At 54.7% G+C, this 23,493-nt stretch overlaps 2 protein-coding genes across 4 annotated transcripts in view; one reads left to right on the plus strand and one right to left on the minus strand.

Annotated features, from left to right (window-relative positions):
- Positions 1-2,962, minus strand: part of pik3c2a (phosphatidylinositol-4-phosphate 3-kinase catalytic subunit type 2 alpha) — a 56,609-nt gene extending 53,647 nt beyond the window's left edge. Inside the window, exons 1-2 of one of the 2 annotated variants that reach the window (XM_031899719.1) lie at positions 2,857-2,962; positions 711-790 (exon numbers count right to left, since the gene is read on the minus strand). The gene's annotated coding sequence lies outside the window, so the exon portion shown is untranslated. 2 annotated transcript variants of the gene reach the window in all.
- Positions 2,963-4,950: 1,988 nt separating this feature from the next.
- On the plus strand, positions 4,951-23,493 carry nucb2 (nucleobindin 2). 2 transcript variants are annotated; one of them, XM_031900064.1, is made up of 13 exons: positions 4,951-5,507; positions 10,161-10,304; positions 13,413-13,520; positions 13,682-13,808; positions 14,814-14,917; positions 16,033-16,218; positions 16,402-16,492; positions 17,171-17,229; positions 18,721-18,813; positions 19,121-19,210; positions 21,473-21,643; positions 22,414-22,495; positions 22,623-23,493. In XM_031900064.1, the coding sequence occupies exons 1-13, from the start codon at positions 5,493-5,495 to the stop codon at positions 22,715-22,717; spliced, it is 1,365 nt and encodes a 454-aa protein (XP_031755924.1). In that variant the 5' UTR covers positions 4,951-5,492; the 3' UTR covers positions 22,718-23,493.

The raw sequence follows: 23,493 nt of genomic DNA on the forward strand, positions 1-23,493 counted from the left end.
CAAGGGTCCCCCCGCTCATCCCAGCAAGGGTGCTCAGCTCTGCAGCCCCGGGGGATCCTTCCCCCCCCCCCCCCCCCCCCCCCCCCCCCCAATCCAATCAAAGTGGCAGAGAGGAGGCCGAGCAGCCGATAGGAAATACAAACAGTCCTTGAAGCGACCAAAACATTTGCAGTTTAATCTCTGTCCCATTATCTGGTTCTGTGCTGTTTGGGTCAGACTGCGAGTTACAGGCCAACTAACAGGGCTGAGGTGCAACGGGAAATGTGTCCCACCAGGGGACGTTCCAACAGAAGCCACTGTGCCAGGGCAGGAAGCGAGACACGGGCCCCTGGGAGAGACAGTGGGGACTGAATGTGGCTTCTGGGAAATATCTAATGTTCTGAAAATGTTACAGACTCTTATATGTGGGGAAAGTATTTCCTGGTACTCATGTGACTGTCTCTACTTCCTGTGCATGGGGGAGTGTATTTCCTGGTACCCATGTGACTGTCTCTACTTCCTGTGCATGGGGGAGTGTATTTCCTGGTACCCATGTGACTGTCTCTACTTCCTGTGCATGGGGGAGTGTATTTCCTGGTACCCATGTGACTGTCTCTACTTCCTGTGCACGGGGGAGTGTATTTCCTGGTACCCATGTGACTGTCTCTACTTCCTGTGCACGGGGGAGTGTATTTGTGACACACAGGGCAGTGAGGGGAAGCAGCTCTCACCTCGGCTCCTGGATCAGCGGTTCTGTAGGTTCTATCACTGACAGGGGCCCATTCTGCACTCTCTCTGCATCCGCATCTTCCTGAATAAGAGGAAAAGAAATCTCTTCAGTCTCTTTCTCTACAGCGACCGCTGAACTGAAACTCTCTGTCTTTGCCCTCTGTCCCCTCAGTGCCCCCCCTGCACATAATCTCTCCTCCCATCAGTCTGTCCCTGCTTCCCCCTCTCCCCCCAGTCTGTGCCCCAATTACCCTCTCCCCCCAGTCTGTGCCCCAATAACCCTCTCCCCCCAGTCTGTGCCCCCTCTCCCCCCGTCTGTGCCCCCTCTCCCCCAGTCTGCGCCCCCTCTCCCCCAGTCTGCGCCCCCTCTCCCCCAGTCTGCGCCCCCTCCTACCCCACTCCCCCCAGACTGCGCCCCCTCCTACCCCTCTCCCCCCAGTCTGCGCCCCCTCCTACCCCACTCTGCGCCCCTCTCCCCCCAGTCTGTGCCCCAATAACCCTCTCCCCCCAGTCTGTACCCCTCCTGCCCCTCTCCCCCCAGTCTGTGCCCCCTCCTGCCCCTCTCCCCCCAGTCTGTGCCCCCTCCTGCCCCTCTCCCCCCAGTCTGTGCCCCCTCCTGCCCCTCTCCCCCCAGTCTGTGCCCCAATAACCCTCTCCCCCCAGTCTGTGCCCCCTCCTGCCCCTCTCCCCCCAGTCTGTGCCCCAATAACCCTCTCCCCCCAGTCTGTGCCCCTCCTGCCCCTCTCCCCCCAGTCTGTGCCCCAATAACCCTCTCCCCCCAGTCTGTGCCCCTCCTGCCCCTCTTCCCCCAGTCTGTGCCCCAAAAACCCTCTCCCCCCAGTCTGTGCCCCCTCCTACCCCTCTCCCCCCAGTCTGTGCCCCCTCCTGCCCCTCTGCCCCCAGTCTGTGCCCCCTCCTGCCCCTCTCCCCCCAGTCTGTGCCCCCTCCTGCCCCTCTCCCCCCAGTCTATGCCCCAATAACCCTCTCCCCCCAGTCTGTGCCCCCTCCTACCCCTCTCCCCCCAGTCTGTGCCCCCTCCTACCCCTCTGCCCCCAGTCTGTGCCCCCTCCTGCCCCTCTCCCCCCAGTCTGTGCCCCCTCCTGCCCCTCTCCCCCCAGTCTGCGCCCCCTCCTGCCCCTCTCCCCCCAGTCTGCGCCCCCTCCTGCCCCTCTCCCCCCAGTCTGCGCCCCCTCCTGCCCCTCTCCCCCAGTCTGCGCCCCCTCCTGCCCCTCTGCCCCCAGTCTGCGCCCCCTCCTGCCCCTCTCCCCCCAGTCTGCGCCCCCTCCTGCCCCTCTCCCCCCAGTCTGCGCCCCCTCCTGCCCCTCTCCCCCCAGTCTGCGCCCCTCCTGCCCCTCTCCCCCCAGTCTGCGCCCCCTCCTGCCCCTCTCCCCCCAGTCTGCGCCCCCTCCTGCCCCTCTGCCCCCAGTCTGCGCCCCCTCCTGCCCCTCTCCCCCAGTCTGCGCCCCCTCCTGCCCCTCTGCCCCCAGTCTGCGCCCCCTCCTGCCCCTCTCCCCCCAGTCTGCGCCCCTCCTGCCCCTCTCCCCCCAGTCTGTGCCCCTCTCCCCCCAGTCTGTGCCCCTCTCCCCCCAGTCTGTGCCCCCTCCTGCCCCTCTCCCCCCAGTCTGTGCCCCCTCCTGCCCCTCTCCCCCCAGTCTGTGCCCCTCCTGCCCCTCTCCCCCCAGTCTGTGCCCCCTCCTGCCCCTCTCCCCCCAGTCTGCGGCCCCTCCTGCCCCCCCTCCCCCCAGTCTGTGCCCCTCTCCCCCCAGTCTGTGCCCCTCTCCCCCAGTCTGTGCCCCCTCCTGCCCCTCTCCCCCCAGTCTGTGCCCCTCCTGCCCCTCTCCCCCCAGTCTGTGCCCCCTCCTGCCCCTCTCCCCCCAGTCTGTGCCCCTCCTGCCCCTCTCCCCCCAGTCTGTGCCCCTCCTGCCCCTCTCCCCCCAGTCTGTGCCCCCTCCTGCCCCTCTCCCCCCAGTCTGTGCCCCCTCCTGCCCCTCTCCCCCCAGTCTGTGCCCCTCCTGCCCCTCTCCCCCCAGTCTGTGCCCCTCCTGCCCCTCTCCCCCCAGTCTGTGTTCCTTTAGAAAGACCCTCCGGGGTCCGTACCCTGTGAGCCGTGCCTCTCCCCCCGGTACCTCCCCCCGTTGCTCCCGGTACCTCGGTGCGTCCCGCTGACAGACTCAGTTCCCGGCAGGAAATCGGGCGCGCTCCCGTTAGGCCGGAAGAAAAGCGCACGCACAGATATCGCTGCTGAGCTTTGCGCCCCCTGCCGGCCATTCCCTGGCAGCACAAGAAACTGGATCCGGCGGAACGCATGGGGCGCTGCTGCCCCCTAGTGACCATTTTGTGAGAATATTCTGACTTCCATTACTTTATAGCGGCCTGTAAATACGCTGTGGGTCTCAGCTCCGGACACGTTTGTGATACAACAGCCCCGCCCCCGCCCCGCCCCCTCAGCTCATAATAATGTTACTTTATCTAAATGTAGGTTTGCCCCAAGGGGTAATAACTGGGGCTTATTCCGGTCTCTGGTTCTGACCCGATACAATGTAGCAGTTTGGCTTCAGGTCAGAACCAGCAGTGCAGAGAATATAAATAGTTAAACGGTTTGAGTTATTCCCTGTAACCTGTGTGGCTCCGCCCCCAGACTGTAAGCTCCTGGGCCTAGGGACTCCCTGGGAATACTCAGCGCAATGTACTCAGCGAGGGGAGCGGAATTCTCACTCAGGGAGAAAAACAAACTTCTCTGGTGAGGAATTTTCCATCACTCGGAGACTTCGACCCCCGACTGGAACTGGAACTGGAACTGGAACTGTGGTGCCAAATACCCCCCCCCCCCCCCGTAACCTTCCTGCCTCTGTTACTGGGTCAGGAACCCGGAGCCTCTACCGTCTCATCTGTTTGTGTCCCAGAGAGAATGAAAGGAATTCTGTCTTATAGAATAGGGATCTCTCCATATTAATCATTGCCCCCCATTTGTCTCTCTACCCCCCGAACCCCCTTTCCCTTCCCCTCTCTCCTTCTGTCTCTCATCCCCTCTCCTTTCCTTTTCTATTCCCCCCCCCAACTGTTTGGCCTTACTCCCCCCCATCCTCCCTCTTCTCCCCCCTTCTATATTTCCCCTCTCCCCCCATTTGTCTCTCTACTCCCCGAACCCCCTTTCCCTTCCCCTCTCTCCTTCTGTCTCTCATCCCCTCTCCTTTCCTTTTCTATTCCCCCCCCCCAACTGTTTGGCCTTACTCCCCCCCATCCTCCCTCTTCTCCCCCCTTCTATATTTCCCCTCTCCCCCCATTTGTCTCTCTACTCCCCGAACCCCCTTTCCCTTCCCCTCTCTCCTTCTGTCTCTCATCCCCTCTCCTTTCCTTTTCTATTCCCCCCCCAACTGTTTGGCCTTACTCCCCCCCATCCTCCCTCTTCTCCCCCCTTCTATATTTCCCCTCTCCCCCCATTTGTCTCTCTACTCCCCGAACCCCCTTTCCCTTCCCCTCTCCCCCCATTTGTCTCTCTACTCCCCGAACCCCCTTTCCCTTCCCCTCTCCCCCCATTTGTCTCTCTACTCCCCGAACCCCCTTTCCCTTCCCCTCTCCCCCCATTTGTCTCTCTACTCCCCGAACCCCCTTTCCCTTCCCCTCTCTCCTTCTGTCTCTCATCCCCTCTCCTTTCCTTTTCTATTGCCTAAAAACATAATTATAGATGCAAGGAAATTCACCAATGAGAACTATACTGACTAAAAATCTCATTATAGATGCAGAAGAAGTGACCAATGAGAATGCTGATTCCCTGTGTCAGGCCCCTTGCTGGTACCTTACATATAGAGATAATGATGGCATTTTCCCGTCATTATATGGCACAGGAATCAGACATGGGGATAAAGGGACAGACTTGTTCAGTGCTGGGAAACTGTGCTTATTGCTCCCAACTCCAATTGCAGGAACAGAGAACAGGGAGCCGGATTTACTCACATCAGCTGGGATTCTCATTGGGGGATTCTTTTGCATTTCTGCCAATGCGGGCCCTAGGGAGCTGGGAATGTTTTATTGGGCAATATTGCTTTAAGAATCCAACCCTGATGTTGCTGGACTACAGCTCCCAGCATGCCTCACCCTTCACTATACGTTACATTACTGTGGGAGTTGTAGTTCAGTAACAGCCCAGTAAGGCTCAGGGGGCGGGGCCGGTAGGAGTCAGGTTGAAGTCTCTCAGCAGCGCAGGCTCCGCCCCTCCGGCATTACACGCAGGGGATTGGCTGACTGACTGACGGAAAGTTTCAGCTTTTGGCCAATTTCAGTAATAACAAAACTATCGCTGCGCAGTCACATGATCTAATAACCCCTGAGGGATAATACAGGGAGTAGGGAAGCAGAAGAGCTTACAATCTAACTGAAGCCCAGGTGCCATTAGCCCTACAGTAAGTTACGGAACCCGATGGGTCGGTTTGGGAGGTGTAAGAGGGTTCTGGGAGTTGCAGTTCTGTGAGGGCTCCCACCTTGCTGCCGCCTCATATCAATCCCCTCTCACTCGCTCTCACACTAACTCCGCTCCGTACGGTGCAGCTGAACCTGATAGCGCAGCCAGCCAATCGCTGGTCACCGCGCACTGATAGCCGGGGATCCACCGGCCAATGGGAAAGAAGAATCTGCCCAGTTTTGCTATGGTAACCGGGACTCCGGCGGCCTCTGTCAAGTGAAGGGGGCGGGATCCAAAGATGGAAGTGGGCGGGGCAGGTGACTGAACAGGAGGAGGAGTCGCTCGGAGAGCAAAGGAGAAGCAGCAGCGCCGGCACTGAGGGACCATGGGAACCGGGCAGGTACGGGCTGTGTCATACACCTACCTACTGTACCGTGTGTGTATACCGTCTGTACCGTGTGTGTATACTGTGTCTATATACTGTCTGTACTGTGTGTGTATACTGTGTCTATATACTGTCTGTACTGTGTATATACTCTCAGTACTGTGTATATACTGTCTGTACTGTGTATATACTCTCTGTACCGTGTATATACTGTCTGTACTGTGTATATACTCTCTGTACCGTGTATATACTGTCTGTACTGTGTATATACTCTCTGTACCGTGTATATACTGTCTGTACTGTGTATATACTGTCTGCACTGTGTATATACTGTCTGCACTGTGTATATACTCTCTGTACCGTGTATATACTGTCTGTACTGTGTATATACTCTCTGTACCGTGTATATACTGTCTGTACTGTGTATATACTGTCTGCACTGTGTATATACTGTCTGCACTGTGTATATACTGTCTGTACTGTGTATATACTCTCTGTACCGTGTATATACTGTCTGTACCATGTATATACTGTCTGTACTGTGTATATACTCTCAGTACTGTGTATATACTGTCTGTACCGTGTATATACTGTCTGTACCGTGTATATACTGTCTGTACTGTGTATATACTCTCTGTACTGTGTATATACTCTCTGTACCGTGTATATACTGTCTGTACTGTGTATATACTGTCTGCACTGTGTATATACTGTCTGCACTGTGTATATACTGTCTGCACTGTGTATATACTCTCTGTACTGTGTATATACTGTCTGTACTGTGTATATACTGTCTGTACCGTGTATATACTGTCTGTACTGTGTATATACTGTCTGTACTGTGTATATACTCTCTGTACTGTGTATATACTCTCTGTACCGTGTATATACTCTCTGTACTGTGTATATACTCTCTGTACTGTGTATATACTCTCTGTACTGTGTATATACTCTCTGTACTGTGTATATACTGTCTGTACTGTGTATATACTGTCTGTACTGTGTATATACTGTCTGTACCGTGTATATACTCTCTGTACCGTGTATATACTCTCTGTACCGTGTATATACTCTCTGTACCGTGTATATACTGTCTGTACCGTGTATATACTCTCTGTACCGTGTATATACTCTCTGTACCGTGTATATACTCTCTGTACCGTGTATATACTCTCTGTACCGTGTATATACTCTCTGTACCGTGTATATACTCTCTGTACCGTGTATATACTCTCTGTACCGTGTATATACTCTCTGTACCGTGTATATACTCTCTGTACCGTGTATATACTCTCTGTACCGTGTATATACTCTCTGTACCGTGTATATACTCTCTGTACCGTGTATATACTCTCTGTACCGTGTATATACTCTCTGCACTGTGTATATACTCTCTGCACTGTGTATATACTCTCTGTACTGTGTATATACTGCCTGTACTGTGTATATACTCTCTGTACTGTGTCTATATACTCTCTGTACTGTGTATATACTGCCTGTACTGTGTATATACTCTCTGTACTGTGTATATACTGTCTGTACTGTGTATATACTGTCTGTACTGTGTATATACTGTCTGTACTGTGTATATACTCTCTGTACCGTGTATATACTCTCTGTACTGTCTATATACTCTCTGTACTGTGTATATACTGCCTGTACTGTGTATATACTCTCTGTACTGTGTCTATATACTCTCTGTACTGTGTATATACTGCCTGTACTGTGTATATACTCTCTGTACTGTGTATATACTGCCTGTACTGTGTATATACTCTCTGTACTGTGTCTATATACTCTCTGTACTGTGTATATACTGCCTGTACTGTGTATATACTCTCTGTACTGTGTATATACTGTCTGTACTGTGTATATACTGTCTGTACCGTGTATATACTGTCTGTACTGTGTATATACTCTCTGTACTGTCTATATACTGTCTGTACTGTGTATATACTGTCTGTACTGTGTATATACTCTCTGTACTGTGTATATACTCTCTGTACTGTCTATATACTCTCTGTACTGTCTATATACTGTCTGTACCGTCTATATACTGTCTGTACCGTCTATATACTGTCTGTACCGTCTATATACTGTCTGTACCGTGTATATACTCTCTGTACCGTGTATATACTCTCTGTACCGTGTATATACTCTCTGTACCGTGTATATACTCTCTGTACCGTGTATATACTCTCTGTACCGTGTATATACTCTCTGTACCGTGTATATACTGTCTGTACCGTGTATATACTGTCTGTACCGTGTATATACTCTCTGTACCGTGTATATACTCTCTGTACTGTCTATATACTGTCTGTACTGTCTATATACTCTCTGCACTGTGTATATACTGCCTGCACTGTGTATATACTGCCTGCACTGTGTATATACTGCCTGCACTGTGTATATATTGTCTGTACTGTGTATGTACTGCCTGCATTGTGTATGTACTGTCTGTACTGTGTATGTACTGCCCCCCTGCACCATGTTTGTGCCCCCCCGCACCGTGTATGTGCCCCCCCGCACCGTGTGGAGCAGGCTGTAACGTATCTGTCACTTTCCCATATGGACCTTCTCCCTCCTCCCATAGGGAATAATGGGGGCTGCGTTGGGGCCGAGCTGCGGTTCTGTATTGGGAAGGAGAATGGGACAGGGTGGGCAGTTGCTGTGGGGCAGAAGTTCTGCACTATGCTGCTTAGCTGGCATCTATGGGCACAATGCATTGTGGGTAAAAATACATGTCTGTCACACAGCAAAGGGGAAGGAATTAAATGGGAATGGTCCATAAGGGGCGCTAAGTGGGGTCATTCCAAGCCGCACTTTGTACCCCCCCAATGAGCTCATCAGTGGCATTTGCCCCACGCAGCCAATAACCCCCCCCCCCTCCCAAAGATAAAACCCGGAGCTGCCAAAGGGCAGGAGGTTGTTTGACAAACACAAATAGTTATTATAACCTTTACTGGGGGTAACACGATCCCTGGCGCATCTGCCCCAATCTGCCCCCCCCCCAACCCCCCCAGCAAGATCCAAATCCTGGAAACCAGTTTAACCTCTCCTGCCCCGGGGCAAGAAGAACTGCCTCTCACTGCCACCCTGCCGGGTTTTTGGGAAATGTCGTTTGATGTGTAACATTGTATCGTGTCATTTTGGCAACAAAACATACTAAGCAGGGTTAGTTACCCTTTATCTGAGAGGCTCATTTATATCCTCAGCACTGCTGCCTGGAGAGGCCCTTCAGCAGGGGCCACACTGACAGCCCAGTGAGTATGACACACAGTGACAGATCCCAGGGGCCACACTGACAGCCCAATGAGAATGACACAGAGAGACAGATCCCAGGGGCCACACTGACAGCCCAATGAGAATGACACAGAGAGACAGATCCCAGGGGCCACACTGACAGCCCAATGAGAATGACACAGAGAGACAGATCCCAGGGGCCACACTGACCTCCCAATGAGAATGACACAGACAGATCCCAGGGGCCACACCGACAGCCTAATGAGAATGACACACAGTGACAGATCCCAGGGGCCACACTGACAGCCCAATGAGTATGACACAGAGTGACAGATCCCAGGGGCCACACTGACAGCCCAATGATCCTGACACAGGAGAGACAGATCCCAGGGGCCACACTGACAGCCCAGTGATCCTGACACAGGAGAGACAGGTCCCATAGGCCACACTGACAGCCCAATGAGTATGACACAGAGAGACAGATCCCAGGGGCCACACTGACAGCCCAGTGATCCTGACACAGGAGAGACAGGTCCCATAGGCCACACTGACAGCCCAGTGATCCTGACACAGGAGAGATAGATCCCAGGGGCCACACTGACAGCCCAATGAGTATGACACAGAGTGACAGATCCCAGGGGCCACACTGACAGCCCAATGAGTGACACAGGAGAGACAGCTCAGGGTTGGAAGGCGGCCAATATTGGCCAATAAAATAAATGCCACCCAAGTTTAATTAGAGCAGTGACGTGGGGTAATTAGATATCAGAATGGCGTTGGGCAGAGGACGCACAGAACAGAATGACTCATTTCTATTCACCCCACCCCTGGGGGCAATTGTGATGCCTCCCCTGCCCTTACAGAACTGCCGGCTGGAGCTGCTTGGGGCAGACTTACCTAGGAGCCTGGGGGGGAGCAAATAAAAGCAGGAATGAGAGTGGGGCAGGTTGGGTGTTGGAGCTGCTGAGGGCAGATACCCCTGGGGCAATAGGGTGATGCAGAGAAGCAAATAACACGCAGCTCTGGGCTTCAGGGCACACGGAGCTCAGTCACATGTGATTAACCCCTTCACTGCCCACCCATCTCACTGCCTCTGCCTATCTCTCCAGTTCTCCCAACTAAATCAGTCTGGGGGTCACTTTGGTTAAAGGGTAACTGACCCTGCTGTGTGTCCTGTAAGAGGCTCTGGCTCTAACCCGCAGTGTGTATCTGGAATCCCTGCCATAAATTGAGGCAGCGCTGCTGTTTGTGCCAGAGAGGAAGACAACTGACCCCGCCCCTGAGCAGCGTATATACGTATCCCTTGTATTGGTTCCTATTTCTGTAATAGGTCGGTGTACTGTCTCTTTTAATGGCACCACGGGGGTTAAACCAAGGGAGTCGTTTGTCTCCGGGCCCTAACGTGTGTGTGTCCCCCTGCAGGTACGATGGGGGAGGATGTCACTCATTTGCTCTTCGCTTCTCCTGCTCACGTCATTGGCTGCTGTAAGCGCCGTCCCCATCGATAAGGACAAGGCGAAAGTGAAGGTGGAGCCAATGGAAGAGGAGCAAAAATCCCAATCAGCAGTGAGTAAATGTATTGCCCCCGTGCCCCCCAGTACCCCTGCCTGTGCCACAGTGCCCCCCCAGCACCCCTGCCTGTGCCACAGTGCCCCCCCAGCACCCCTGCCCTCCTGCACCTCACTGCCCCCCCAGTACCCCTTCCTGCGCCTCACTGCTCCCCAGTACCCCTGCCTGCGCCTCACTGCCCCCCAGTACCCCTGCCTGCGCCTCACTGCCCCTCAGTACCCCTGCCTGCGCCTCACTGCCCCCAGTACCCCTGCCTGCGCCTCACTGCCCCCCAGTACCCCTGCCTGCGCCTCACTGCCCCCCAGTACCCCTTCCTGCGCCTCACTGCTCCCCAGTACCCCTGCCTGCGCCTCACTGCTCCCCAGTACCCCTGCCTGCGCCTCACTGCCCCCCAGTACCCCTTCCTGCGCCTCACTGCTCCCCAGTACCCCTGCCTGCGCCTCACTGCCCCCCAGTACCCCTGCCTGTGCCTCACTGCCCCCCAGTACCCCTGCCTGTGCCACAGTGCCCCCCCAGCACCCCTGCCCTCCTGCACCTCACTGCTCCCCCCAGTACCCCTTCCTGCACCTCACTGCTCCCCAGTACCCCTGCCTGCGCCTCACTGCCCCCAGTACCCCTGCCTGCGCCTCACTGCCCCCCAGTACCCCTGCCTGCGCCTCACTGCCCCCCAGCACCCCTGCCCCCCAGTACCCCTGCCTGCGCCTCACTGCCCCCCAGTACCCCTGCCTGCGCCTCACTGCCCCCCAGTACCCCTGCCTGCGCCTCACTGCCCCCCAGTACCCCTGCCTGCGCCTCACTGCCCCCCAGTACCCCTGCCTGCGCCTCACTGCCCCCAGCACCCCTGCCTGCGCCTCACTGCCCCCCAGCACCCCTGCCTGCGCCTCACTGCCCCCCAGCACCCCTGCCCCCCAGTACCCCTGCCTGCGCCTCACTGCCCCCCAGTACCCCTGCCTGCGCCTCACTGCCCCCCAGTACCCCTGCCTGCGCCTCACTGCCCCCCAGTACCCCTGCCTGCGCCTCACTGCCCCCAGCACCCCTGCCTGCGCCTCACTGCCCCCCAGCACCCCTGCCTGCGCCTCACTGCCCCCCAGCACCCCTGCCTGCGCCTCACTGCCCCCCAGTACCCCTGCCTGCGCCTCACTGCCCCCCAGCACCCCTGCCTGCGCCTCACTGCCCCCCAGTACCCTTGCCTGCGCCTCACTGCCCCCAGCACCCCTGCCTGCGCCTCACTGCCCCCCAGTACCCCTGCCTGCGCCTCACTGCCCCCCAGTACCCTTGCCTGCGCCTCACTGCCCCCCAGTACCCCTGCCTGCGCCTCACTGCCCCCCAGTACCCCTGCCTGCGCCTCACTGCCCCCCAGTACCCCTGCCTGCGCCTCACTGCCCCCAGCACCCCTGCCTGCGCCTCACTGCCCCCCAGCACCCCTGCCTGCGCCTCACTGCCCCCCAGCACCCCTGCCTGCGCCTCACTGCCCCCCAGTACCCCTGCCTGCGCCTCACTGCCCCCCAGCACCCCTGCCTGCGCCTCACTGCCCCCCAGTACCCTTGCCTGCGCCTCACTGCCCCCAGTACCCCTGCCTGCGCCTCACTGCCCCCCAGTACCCTTGCCTGCGCCTCACTGCCCCCCAGCACCCCTGCCCTCCTGCACCTCACTGCCCCCCAGTACCCCTGCCCTCCTGCACCTCACTGCCCCCCAGTACCCCTCTCTGTGCCACAGTGCCCCCCAGTTCCCCTGCCTGGGCCAGTACATCTTGCTTGACCCAAATCAGACTCGGCTCGGGGCCCCTGATTAGAGCCACACAGTATTTCTGTTCTGCTGCTTTTCACTTTAGAATAAAAGCTGCTAGTTAGTTGCTAGGCTCACTCACCCTAGCAACCATGAATCTGACTGCCAGAATGAAGGAAGAACAGAAGACAAACAGTGACATGAAGTGTAATAGTGAGGGGGCTCCCGGGACTCCCCTCTGTAACTCCCACTAAAATCTAATAGACGGGCTCACTTCCCCTTTAATCAGGTAACCGAGTCCGTGGATAAAGCCGTTTCCATGTTCCGAGCTCTGATCTCTCCGGAGTCGCGTCGGCGGGAGGAGCAGCAAATGGAAAAGCAATTAGTGATCCCCGAGCGCCTCTAAATGAAATGCCACATCCATTAGCCGCTAATTAACCCCCCCCCCCCCCATTCAGGTCACATGGGAGGCTCCACCTGTCCCTCTCCAACTGCCTCTGTTTCTGGCTCAGTTTATTCCATACTCCCTTGGTGTTGCCCTAACTGCCCCTGTAATGGCAACTCAGCCCTCTGGCGCCCCCTGCAGTCCCCACTCAGCCCTCTGGCGCCCCCTGCAGTCCCCACTCAGCCCTCTGGCGCCCCCTGCAGTCCCCACTCAGCCCTCGGGCGCCCCCTGCAGTCCCCACTCGGCCCTCGGGCGCCCCCTGCAGTCCCCACTCGGCCCTCTGGCGCCCCCTGCAGTCCCCACTCGGGCCTCTGGCGCCCCCTGCAGTCCCCACTCGGGCCTCTGGCGCCCCCTGCAGTCCCCACTCGGGCCTCTGGCGCCCCCTGCAGTCCCCACTCGGCCCTCTGGCGCCCCCTGCAGTCCCCACTCGGCCCTCGGGCGCCCCCTGCAGTCCCCACTCAGCCCTCTGGAGCCCCCACTCAGCCCTCCGGCGCCCCCTGCAGTCCCCACTCGGCCCTCCGGCGCCCCCTGCAGTCCCCACTCGGCCCTCCGGCGCCCCCTGCAGTCCCCACTCGGCTCTCTGGCGCCCCCTGCAGTCCCCACTCGGCCCTCTGGCGCCCCCTGCAGTCCCCACTCGGCCCTCTGGCGCCCCCTGCAGTCCCCACTCGGCCCTCTGGCGCCCCCTGCAGTCCCCACTCGGCCCTCTGGCGCCCCCTGCAGTCCCCACTCGGCCCTCTGGCGCCCCCTGCAGTCCCCACTCGGCCCTCTGGCGCCCCCTGCAGTCCCCACTCGGCCCTCTGGCGCCCCCTGCAGTCCCCACTCGGCCCTCTGGCGCCCCCTGCAGTCCCCACTCAGCCCTCTGGCGCCCCCTGCAGTCCCCACTCAGCCCTCTGGCGCCCCCTGCAGTCCCCACTCATTGCTGTTCTCCTCCCCAGGACACTGGACTTTTTTATGACCGATATCTCAGGGAAGTGGTGGAAGTTCTGGAAACCGACAGACATTTCCGCGAGAAGCTCCAGACGGCGGATATTGAAGATATCAAGGTTGGTGTCGGGAAGGGCGTAGTGCAACTGGACCTCTCAGCCTCTCCCAGAGGATGCTGGGAATAGTGTGACATCACTATAGTGATACTTTGGTATTAATGACTTTCTTTTCTACTTCCTTCCTGTTTTCCTGCGACTCCGCCCCCCCCATTGACCACCAGAGCGGGAAGATCAGTAAAGAACTGGACCTAGTGAGCCACCATATCCGCACCAAGCTGGACGAACTGAAGAGGCAAGAGGTGGCCCGACTGCGCATGTTGATCCGCGCCAAGATGGACCAAGGGGACGGTAAGAGCCGCTCCTTCCTACACGTCTGAGGGTTGGGCTTTATGGTTCTACGGATCAGTTGCCCTCAGGGCTCTGCGGTTCTATGGATCAGTTGCCCTCAGGGCTCTGCGGTTCTATGGATCAGTTGCCCTCAGGGCTCTGCGGTTCTATGGATCAGTTGCCCTCAGGGCTCTGCGGTTCTATGGATCAGTTGCCCTCAGGGCTCTGCGGTTCTATGGATCAGTTGCCCTCAGGGCTCTGCGGTTCTATGGATCAGTTGCCCTCAGGGCTCTGCGGTTCTATGGATCAGTTGCCCTCAGGGCTCTGCGGTTCTATGGATCAGTTGCCCTCAGGGCTCTGCGGTTCTATGGATCAGTTGCCCACAGGGCTCTGCGGTTCTGTGGATCAGTTGCCCTCAGGGCTATTTGGATCAGTTGCCCTCAGGGCTATTTGGATCAGTTGCCCTCAGGGCTATTTGGATCAGTTGCCCACAGGGCTATTTGAATCAGTTGCCCTCAGGGCTATTTGGATCAGTTGCCCGCAGGGCTATTTGAATCAGTTGCCCACAGTTAATGCCAGTGATGGATGAGCAGGAGCGTGGGTGCCAGAAACCGACCCGTAGTCTCCGTCTCAGAGATCACTCGTAAGGAGGCCTGGAAGGGACACGGCTAAACATGGGGGCCACTGATCCAGTAGCCCTTCTACACCAGGTTTGGGGCAACTTTGGGGTAAGTGGCACAGGCTGAGTGGCAGAGACGGGGTCCCCTGGTGCCCGTGGGCCGGTATATGTATATATATATATATATGTAGGGGTAAGTTTGTGCCCCACGGCCCCCGCTGATGGTTTTGGATGGGGCTGATGTTATTGTTGTACAACAGACCCAGAGCTGGGGGTAAATACAGTTGCCCTGTGCCGGGGGGGGGGGGGGATGTTTGTCTCTGTTAGTAATTAGTAAGTGTAACCCCGACACTCCCCCTACCTGTGCCCCCCCCCAGCACTGACCCCCCGTCTCGCTGCCGTTACAGATACGGGGATGGATCACCGGGCGCTGCTCAGGCAGTTTGAGCATCTGAATCAGAACAACCCGCACTCATTCGAACCCCAGGACTTGGACCTGCTGATCAGAACTGTGAGTCTGACACGTGTATTGGGGTGTCCAATCCCCAGTGAGAGTGGGGGGGGGGTATGAGGGCCAATCCCCAGTGAGAGTGGGGACGGGGGGGGGGGGGGTATGAGGGCCAATCCCCAGTGAGAGTGGGGACGGGGGGGGGGGTATGAGGGCCAATCCTCAGTGAGAGTGGGGACGGGGGGGTATGAGGGCCAATCCTCAGTGAGAGTGGGGACAGTGAGAGTGGGGACGGGGGTTATGAGGGCCAATCCCCAGTGAGAGTGGGGACGGGGGGGGGGTATGAGGGCCAATCCTCAGTGAGAGTGGGGACGGGGGGGGTATGAGGGCCAATCCTCAGTGAGAGTGGGGACGGGGGGGTATGAGGGCCAATCCCCAGTGAGAGTGGGGACGGGGGGGTATGAGGGCCAATCCCCAGTGAGAGTGGGGACGGGGGGGGGTATGAGGGCCAATCCCCAGTGAGAGTGGGGACGGGGGGGGTATGAGGGCCAATCCTCAGTGAGAGTGGGGACGGGGGGGGGGGTATGAGGGCCAATCCTCAGTGAGAGTGGGGACGGGGGGGTATGAGGGCCAATCCTCAGTGAGAGTGGGGGCGGGGGGGGGTATGAGGGCCAATCCCCAGTGAGAGTGCGGACGGGGGGGGTATGAGGGCCAATCCTCAGTGAGAGTGGGGACGGGGGGGGGGGTATGAGGGCCAATCCTCAGTGAGAGTGGGGACGGGGGGGTATGAGGGCCAATCCTCAGTGAGAGTGGGGACGGGGGGGTATGAGGGCCAATCCTCAGTGAGAGTGGGGGCGGGGGGGGTATGAGGGCCAATCCCCAGTGAGAGTGCGGACGGGGGGGGGTATGAGGGCCAATCCCCAGTGAGAGTGGGGACGGGGGGGTATGAGGGCCAATCCCCAGTGAGAGTGGGGACGAGGGGGGGGGTATAATCCAGCCTGCGTTGCTTCTGTATATTTGTTTCCCTGATAGAGAGTTAATGTAGATTATAGTGCGGTCGCTCAGCCCCCTCCTGTGGACAAAATAGGAACTGCAAATGTGACAGTCACAGCTGTCAGTGGGTTTCAGTAGTCGGAACCAGCGGTGCCGCTTACATTCTTGCACTTCTCTGTCTCCAGGCAACAAAGGATCTGGAAAATTACGACAAAACGCGCCACGATGAGTTTAAACGCTACGAAATGATGAAGGAGCACGAGAGGCGCGAGTATCTGAAGACACTGGATGAGGAGAAGAGGAAAGAGGAGGAAGAGAAATACGAGGAGATGAAGAAAAAGCACAGGGAGCACCCGAAAATTAATCACCCTGTGAGTGTCTGTTGGGCTACAGGGAATGCTGGGAACTGTCTCAGTCTGCAACTTCCTGTAGAGTTTTGTTTAGGCCACGCCCTTCCTGCCAGCCCCTTATATTTTATTTGTGCTGTTTTTCATAATAAAGTTATTGCTTTCTCTGGTGTAACGACTGCGAGAATTAACTGAACCATTTTACAGGGGAGCAAAGACCAATTAAAGGAGGTTTGGGAGGAGACGGACGGACTCGATCCCACAGACTTTGACCCCAAGACTTTCTTCAAACTTCATGGTAAGTTACAGTATATTCCACTCCTCTCGGTACAGGGTATGAGCAAACTTAGGGGGCTGTTCCTGCTGAATTGTGCTTAGTACAGGGGAATCCCTATGTGCCATAGTTTTATGGTATCTCTCTGTACAGGCTATGAGCAAACTCAGGGGGCTGTTCCTGCTGAATTGTGCTTAGTACAGGGGAATCCCTATGTGCCATAGTTTTATAGTATCTCTCTGTACAGGCTATGGGCAAACTTAGGGGGCTGTTCCTGCTGAATTGTGCTTAGTACAGGAAAAACCCTATGTGCCATAGTTTTATGGTATCTCTCTGTACAGGCTATGGGCAAACTTAGGGGGCTGTTCCTGCTGAATTGTGCTTAGTACAGGGGAATCTCTATGTGCCATAGTTTTATGGTATCTCTCTGTACAGGCTATGAGCAAACTTAGGGGGCTGTTCCTGCTGAATTGTGCTTAGTACAGGGGAATCCCTATGTGCCATAGTGTTATGGTATCTCTCTGTACAGGCTATGAGCAAACTTAGGGGGCTGTTCCTGCTGAATTGTGCTTAGTACATCCCTCCTATGATGGTGGGGCATTGCTAGTAACTGTAGTCACAGGCCGTTGGCTCCTCCTAGTAGAACATCTATACAACTAAACACACAGAATGATATTAAAGTGCAATTCAATCACGTTACAGATACAAACAGTGATGGATTCATTGATGAGCAGGAACTGGAGGCTCTGTTTACCAAAGAGGTAAGGAAGCTTTTGGGGAGTAGGGGATGGGCGGAGCTATTGTAGGGATTTGAATTATGATCTTCAGGCAGTTGCACCCGAGAGGCTGAAGTTGAAGGTTAAAGTACAGTAGGACAAGATGGAGACAGTAGGACAAGATGGAGACAGTAGGGCAAGATGGGGACAGTAGGGCAAGATGGAGACAGTAGGGCAAGATGGAGACAGTAGGGCAAGATGGAGACAGTAGGGCAAGATGGAGACAGTAGGGCAAGATGGAGACAGTAGGGCAAGATGGAGACAGTAGGGCAAGATGGAGACAGTAGGGCAAGATGGAGACAGTAGGGCAAGATGGAGACAGTAGGGCAAGATGGAGACAGTAGGGCAAGATGGAGACAGTAGGACAAGATGGAGACAGTAATACAAGATGGAGACAGTAGGGCAAGATGGAGACAGTAGGACAAGATGGAGACAGTAGGACAAGATGGAGACAGTAGGACAAGATGGAGACAGTAGGGCAAGATGGAGACAAGTAGGGCAAGATGGAGACAAGTAGGGCAAGATGGGGACAGTAGGGCAAGAGGGAGACAGTAGGGCAAGAGGGAGACAGTAGGGCAAGAGGGAGACAGTAGGGCAAGATGGAGACAGTAGGGCAAGAGGGAGACAGTAGGGCAAGATGGAGACAGTAGGGCAAGATGGAGACAGTAGGGCAAGATGGAGACAGTAGGGCAAGATGGGGACAGTAGGGCAAGAGGGAGACAGTAGGGCAAGAGGGAGACAGTAGGGCAAGAGGGAGACAGTAGGGCAAGAGGGAGACAGTAGGGCAAGATGGAGACAGTAGGGCAAGATGGAGACAGTAGGGCAAGATGGAGACAGTAGGGCAAGATGGAGACAGTAGGGCAAGATGGAGACAGTAGGGCAAGATGGAGACAGTAGGGCAAGATGGGGACAGTAGGGCAAGATGGAGACAGTAGGGCAAGATGGAGACAGTAGGGCAAGATGGAGACAGTAGGGCAAGATGGAGACAGTAGGGCAAGATGGAGACAGTAGGGCAAGATGGAGATTGTAACGGTTTATATATATATATAGTTCTTAACTAACCTGTAGCCGTTCAGTCCAGATTAGGGGCAGATTAGGGGCAGATCAGGGGTAGATCAGGGGTAGATCAGGGGCAGATTAGGGGCAGATTAGGGGCAGATTAGGGGCAGATTAGGGGCAGATTAGGGGCAGATTAGGGGCAGATTAGGGGCAGATCAGGGGCAGATCAGGGGTAGATCAGGGGTAGATCAGGGGTAGATCAGGGGCAGATTAGGGGCAGATTAGGGGCAGATCAGGGGCAGATCAGGGGCCCTGCGGCAGCTCTGAGGGGTTGGCACAATGTGGGTGCCTCTGGCATTGCCCTGAGCTGTTCCTGCTGTTCCTGCCGTACACACACACATATATATCCGCTATAGGCTGTAGCGCAGGGCCCATGGAAGCAGTGAATGCTGGGAGTTTTCTCGTTCTGTGTTGCAGTTGGAGAAAGTCTATGATCCCAACAATGAGGAGGATGACATGGTGGAGATGGAGGAGGAGCGGCTGCGGATGAGGGAGCACGTAATGACAGAGGTAAGGGGGTGGGGTAATAAGTAACGGAGGGGTAATTAGCCAATAGTTACCCAAGATCAGCTGATGCAGGACGTTCCTGATTATCCCAGCAGGCAGCAGCGGCCGGAGTCTCTCAAGCTGTGAATTTCCCAGCATGCCTTTAAAGCCGATCAGTGTTTTTATGGCAAGGGGGTGTAGCACTAGCCTTATGGGGGGGATAGGGGTAAGCAGCTCGGGGGGGTATATTGGTACTTATCCCGGCCCCCCAAACCCCCAGAGCAGAGATTCCCTAGCCGCCCCTTGGTGTGACTGCCCTGTTGCCCCCCAGGTGGATCTGAACAGGGACCGGCTCATCGACCTGCAGGAGTTCATTAGGGCCACGGAGAAGAGGGAGTTCCTGGAGCCCGACGGCTGGGAGGTAATTGGAAGTGTCAGTGGCAAATCTGCCCCTTATAGGTCTGTGGGGTAAGGAATGGGGGCTTTCCTTTAACCCATTTCCTCCTCCTCACCCCCTGCTTCCTCTTCTATCCAATTCATTTCCTGCTCCCTATTTCCTGTCCTTCAGCTTCCTCATCCCCATTTCCTCCTCAGTCCACTTCCTGTCCCTCTGCTTCCATGTTCATTAAGTCAATTTCCTCCTTCTCATTTACCCCACCCATTTCCTTGTTTCACTCACCCTCGCTCTTTATCCCCCCAGTTCCATATTCAGCCCCCCCTTTCCCCCCATTACTTTTATTTTCACTTCCTACTTACAGTTTGAACCATTTCCTGTGTTGTTAGAGTTTTATTCCGGCTCCTTCCTCTCCTGCTGTTTTTTACTTCCTTTTCTGTTCTACTTCGTGGTCCTTTCCAGGATACTTCCTTTCCCTTCTCCCCACCCCTTTCTTTCTGTTTTATTTCCTGTTTACTTAAAGGTTCATTCTGGTGACTTCCTCTGCTCCCTACTTCCTTTTATACCCCCTTTCTCCCTTTTCCATTTTCATTCAGCCAATCCCCCCCCTTCCTGCTTCCTCATTCGTTCATCTACTTCCTGTTCCTTTGACGCCTACCAACTTAAAGGTTGTTTACCTTTGAGTTAATGTTTAGTATGATGTAGAGAATTGGTCCAAGAATTGGTCTTCATGTTTTGTTATTTGTAGTTTTCTTTACTTATTTCACTTTTTCTGCTTACCTTACCCATAATTCCTCTCTCATCACTTCCTTTTCCTCTCTCATCACTTCCTCTTCCTCTCTCACCACTTCCTTTTCCTCTCTCACCACTTTCTTTTCCTCTCTCATCACTTCCTCTTCCTCTCTCACCACTTCCTTTTCCTCTCTCATCACTTCCTCTTCCTCTCTCACCACTTCCTTTTCCTCTCTCACCACTTTCCTCTCTCATCATTTCCTCTTCCTCTCTCACCACTTCCTTTTCCTCTCTCATCACTTTCTCACCACTTCCTTTTCCTCTCTCATCACTTTCTCACCACTTCCTTTTCCTCTCTCATCACTTCCTCTTCCTCTCTCACCACTTCCTTTTCCTCTCTCATCACTTCCTCTCTCACCACTTCCTTTTCCTCTCTCATCACTTCCTTTTCCTCTCTCATCACTTCCTCTTCCTCTCTCACCACTTCCTTTTCCTCTCTCACCACTTTCCTCTCTCATCATTTCCTCTTCCTCTCTCACCACTTCCTTTTCCTCTCTCATCACTTTCTCACCACTTCCTTTTCCTCTCTCATCACTTTCTCACCACTTCCTTTTCCTCTCTCATCACTTCCTCTTCCTCTCTCACCACTTCCTTTTCCTCTCTCATCACTTCCTCTCTCACCACTTCCTTTTCCTCTCTCATCACTTCCTTTTCCTCTCTCATCACTTCCTCTTCCTCTCTCACCACTTCCTTTTCCTCTCTCACCACTTTCTCTTCGTCTCTTACCACTTCCGTCTTCTCTCTCATCACTTCCTCATCCTCTCTCACTACTTCCTTTTCCTCTCTCATCACTTCCTCTCTCACCACTTCCTTTTCCTCTCTCATCACTTCCTCTTCCTCTCTCACCACTTCCTTTTCCTCTCTCACCACTTCCTCTTCCTCTCTCATCACTTCCTCTTCCTCTCTCATCACTTCCTCTTCCTCTCTCACCACTTTCTCTTCCTCTCTTACCACTTCCTTTTCCTCTCTCATCACTTCCTCATCCTCTCTCACCACTTCCTTTTCCTCTCTCATCACTTCCTCTTCCTCTCTATTTCCTTTTCCTCTCTCATCACTTCCTCTCCCTCTCACCACTTCCTCTCCCTCTCACCACTTCCTCTCCCTCTTACCACTTCCTCTCCCTCTTACCACTTCCTCTCCCTCTCACCACTTCCTCTTCCTCTCTCATCACTTCCTCTCTCGCCACTTCCTTTTCGGCTGATTTTTTTAATGCAAATTACTATATTTTACCTTTCTCTTCCCCTCCGGGTCAGCAATTCCCAATCACTAGTTCACCGGCTGCTCCAAAACAACTCCCAGAATCCTCTGCAAACCCTATGTCACACCCATCTGGCACTGAATTATGGGAGTTTGGGACATCATTTCTCTTTAGGACCCATTCAGCACAAGCAGTTTATTCTCCATTTCAATCAACCCCCTTTGAGCTTCTCTGGGTATAAATACAGTGAGTGGGATTCCTGGCAGTGGGTAGTACTTACTGAGATCTGTTCCTGGCAGACGGTGGCCGATCAGCCGATTTACACTGAGGAGGAACTGCAGGAGTTTGAGAAGCAGATTCTTCAGCAGGAGGAGGAGCTAAAGAGGAAAGCGGATGAGTTGTACCGACAGCGGGAGGATCTGCAGAAACAGCACGAGTACATCCAGGCCCAGAAACAGGAGCTGCAGCAGGTGAAACCCCCCATAGGCACCCCCAGTCTGTAACTGCCCCGCCCATCTGTCCTCTCTCATCAACAGCTTGTTATATGTTGCCTGTCACTAATATACCTTACGGTTCCTGCTGAATTGTGCTTAGTACAGGGGAATCCCTATGTGCCATAGTTTTATGGTATCTCTCTGTACAGGCTATGAGCAAACTTAGGGGGCTGTTCCTGCTGAATTGTGCTTAGTACAGGGGAATCCCTATGTGCCATAGTTTTATGGTATCTCTCTGTACAGGCTATGGGCAAACTTAGGGGGCTGTTCCTGCTGAATTGTGCTTAGTACAGGGGAATCCCTATGTGCCATAGTTTTATGGTATATCTCTGTACAGGCTATGGGCAAACTTAGGGGGCTGTTCCTGCTGAATTGTTCTTATTACAGGGGAATCCCTATGTGCCATAGTTTTATGGTATCTCTCTGTACAGGCTATGGGCAAACTTAGGGGGCTGTTCCTGCTGAATTGTGCTTAGTACAGGGGAATCCCTATGTGCCATAGTTTTATGGTATCTCTCTGTACAGGCTATGGGCAAACTTAGGGGGCTGTTCCTGCTGAATTGTGCTTAGTACAGGGGAATCCCTATGTGCCATAGTTTTATGGTATCTCTCTGTACAGGCTATGGGCAAACTTAGGGGGCTGTTCCTGCTAAGTTATTCCTAAAACGTTTTTTTTGGCTTCATGTTTGGGGGCTATTACTGGAGAGCAGGGTAACAATAGCTGAGAATTTGCCCTTTATCTACAGGTGGTGCAACAAATGGAACAGAAGAAACTGGAGCAGCAACAGCCTGTGCCGCCGGCCGTACCGGATGCCAACTTCCAGCAAGGTCTGTAACATGTAGAACCGGTGCAATAGGGGCCCCCCTCCCCCGTAACCATTACCCCTGTGTGTGACTGGGGCAGTTAAGCAGGAACAGACTTGGCCCTGAATAAAAGTCTCCCTTTCTTTTGCAGGTGGCGACCAGGCCGTCCATCTTGGATCCCAGCAGCCTCTGCCCCCCGGGCACCTCCCAGAAGCGGGCGTTCCACAGAGCCACCCAGTCCCATAATCTGCCTCCTCTAAATATTTATCATTTTATTTTTTTTTTGTCTTGTTTTCCAAAAAAAATTCCAGCCCCTCCTTCTCTTCTATACGAGACAAACGGACTCGGACGCGGGGCCCTCGGATTCGCCAAGCGCCATTTTGGCGTTTGGAGAAAAGAGAAGTCCCAGCCCGCTGCCTGATCTCTGGGACTGGACGCTGAAGCTGCCATATTGGTTGTGGGAAAGGAAAGCCATATTCTTCCCACCGACAGAGTCTGCATCGTGGATGTTGTATTGTTGGACCAAACCAAGTGGGAAGGGGTTGAACTGATTCATTTCTAATTGCCCCGCCCCCTTTTGTCGTCGTGGGTTTGTTTGTTATTGTTGAGTCCAAATAAAGTACAAACTAATACTCTATCTGTGCCCACCCGCGGGGTGGGGGTGCCAATGTTGCCTAATCACTTGCCTTTTGATAGTTTATGGGGGGTTCTATGTAACCGCCCCCCCCCAAAGAATACACTGTGCCGATAAGGAACATTTTACCCCGTGTTGTTGCCCCCAGAGACCCTCTATGTCTGTATGTGGCCAGGAAGAGGTTAAGCTGCTCGAAGTTGCACTTGTTGCCCCCCCCCAGCCACGTCCCCAGCGCGGGGGGGTAACTCTCACTGTACTTTCCCCTTTGCCATTTTGTCTTTTAATTGTAGAATTCTCTTTCTTATCAGAAAATGTTACTTTTACTTCCTGTGCGAGAGAAATGTGATTTATAGAATCCTGCCCAATAAATATACCCCTCTTTGCACCC

The sequence above is a fragment of the Xenopus tropicalis genome, chromosome 4, assembly GCF_000004195.4.
Source record: "Xenopus tropicalis strain Nigerian chromosome 4, UCB_Xtro_10.0, whole genome shotgun sequence".
Taxonomy (NCBI): domain Eukaryota; kingdom Metazoa; phylum Chordata; class Amphibia; order Anura; family Pipidae; genus Xenopus; species Xenopus tropicalis.

Excerpts from the sequence above, each read along its gene's own strand:
- nucb2 (XM_031900064.1), top strand. Across the intron at positions 13,521-13,681 it reads CGGATATTGAAGATATCAAG|AGCGGGAAGATCAGTAAAGA; the intron begins GTTGGTGTCGGG and ends ATTGACCACCAG. Across the intron at positions 14,918-16,032 it reads TGGACCTGCTGATCAGAACT|GCAACAAAGGATCTGGAAAA; the intron begins GTGAGTCTGACA and ends CTCTGTCTCCAG.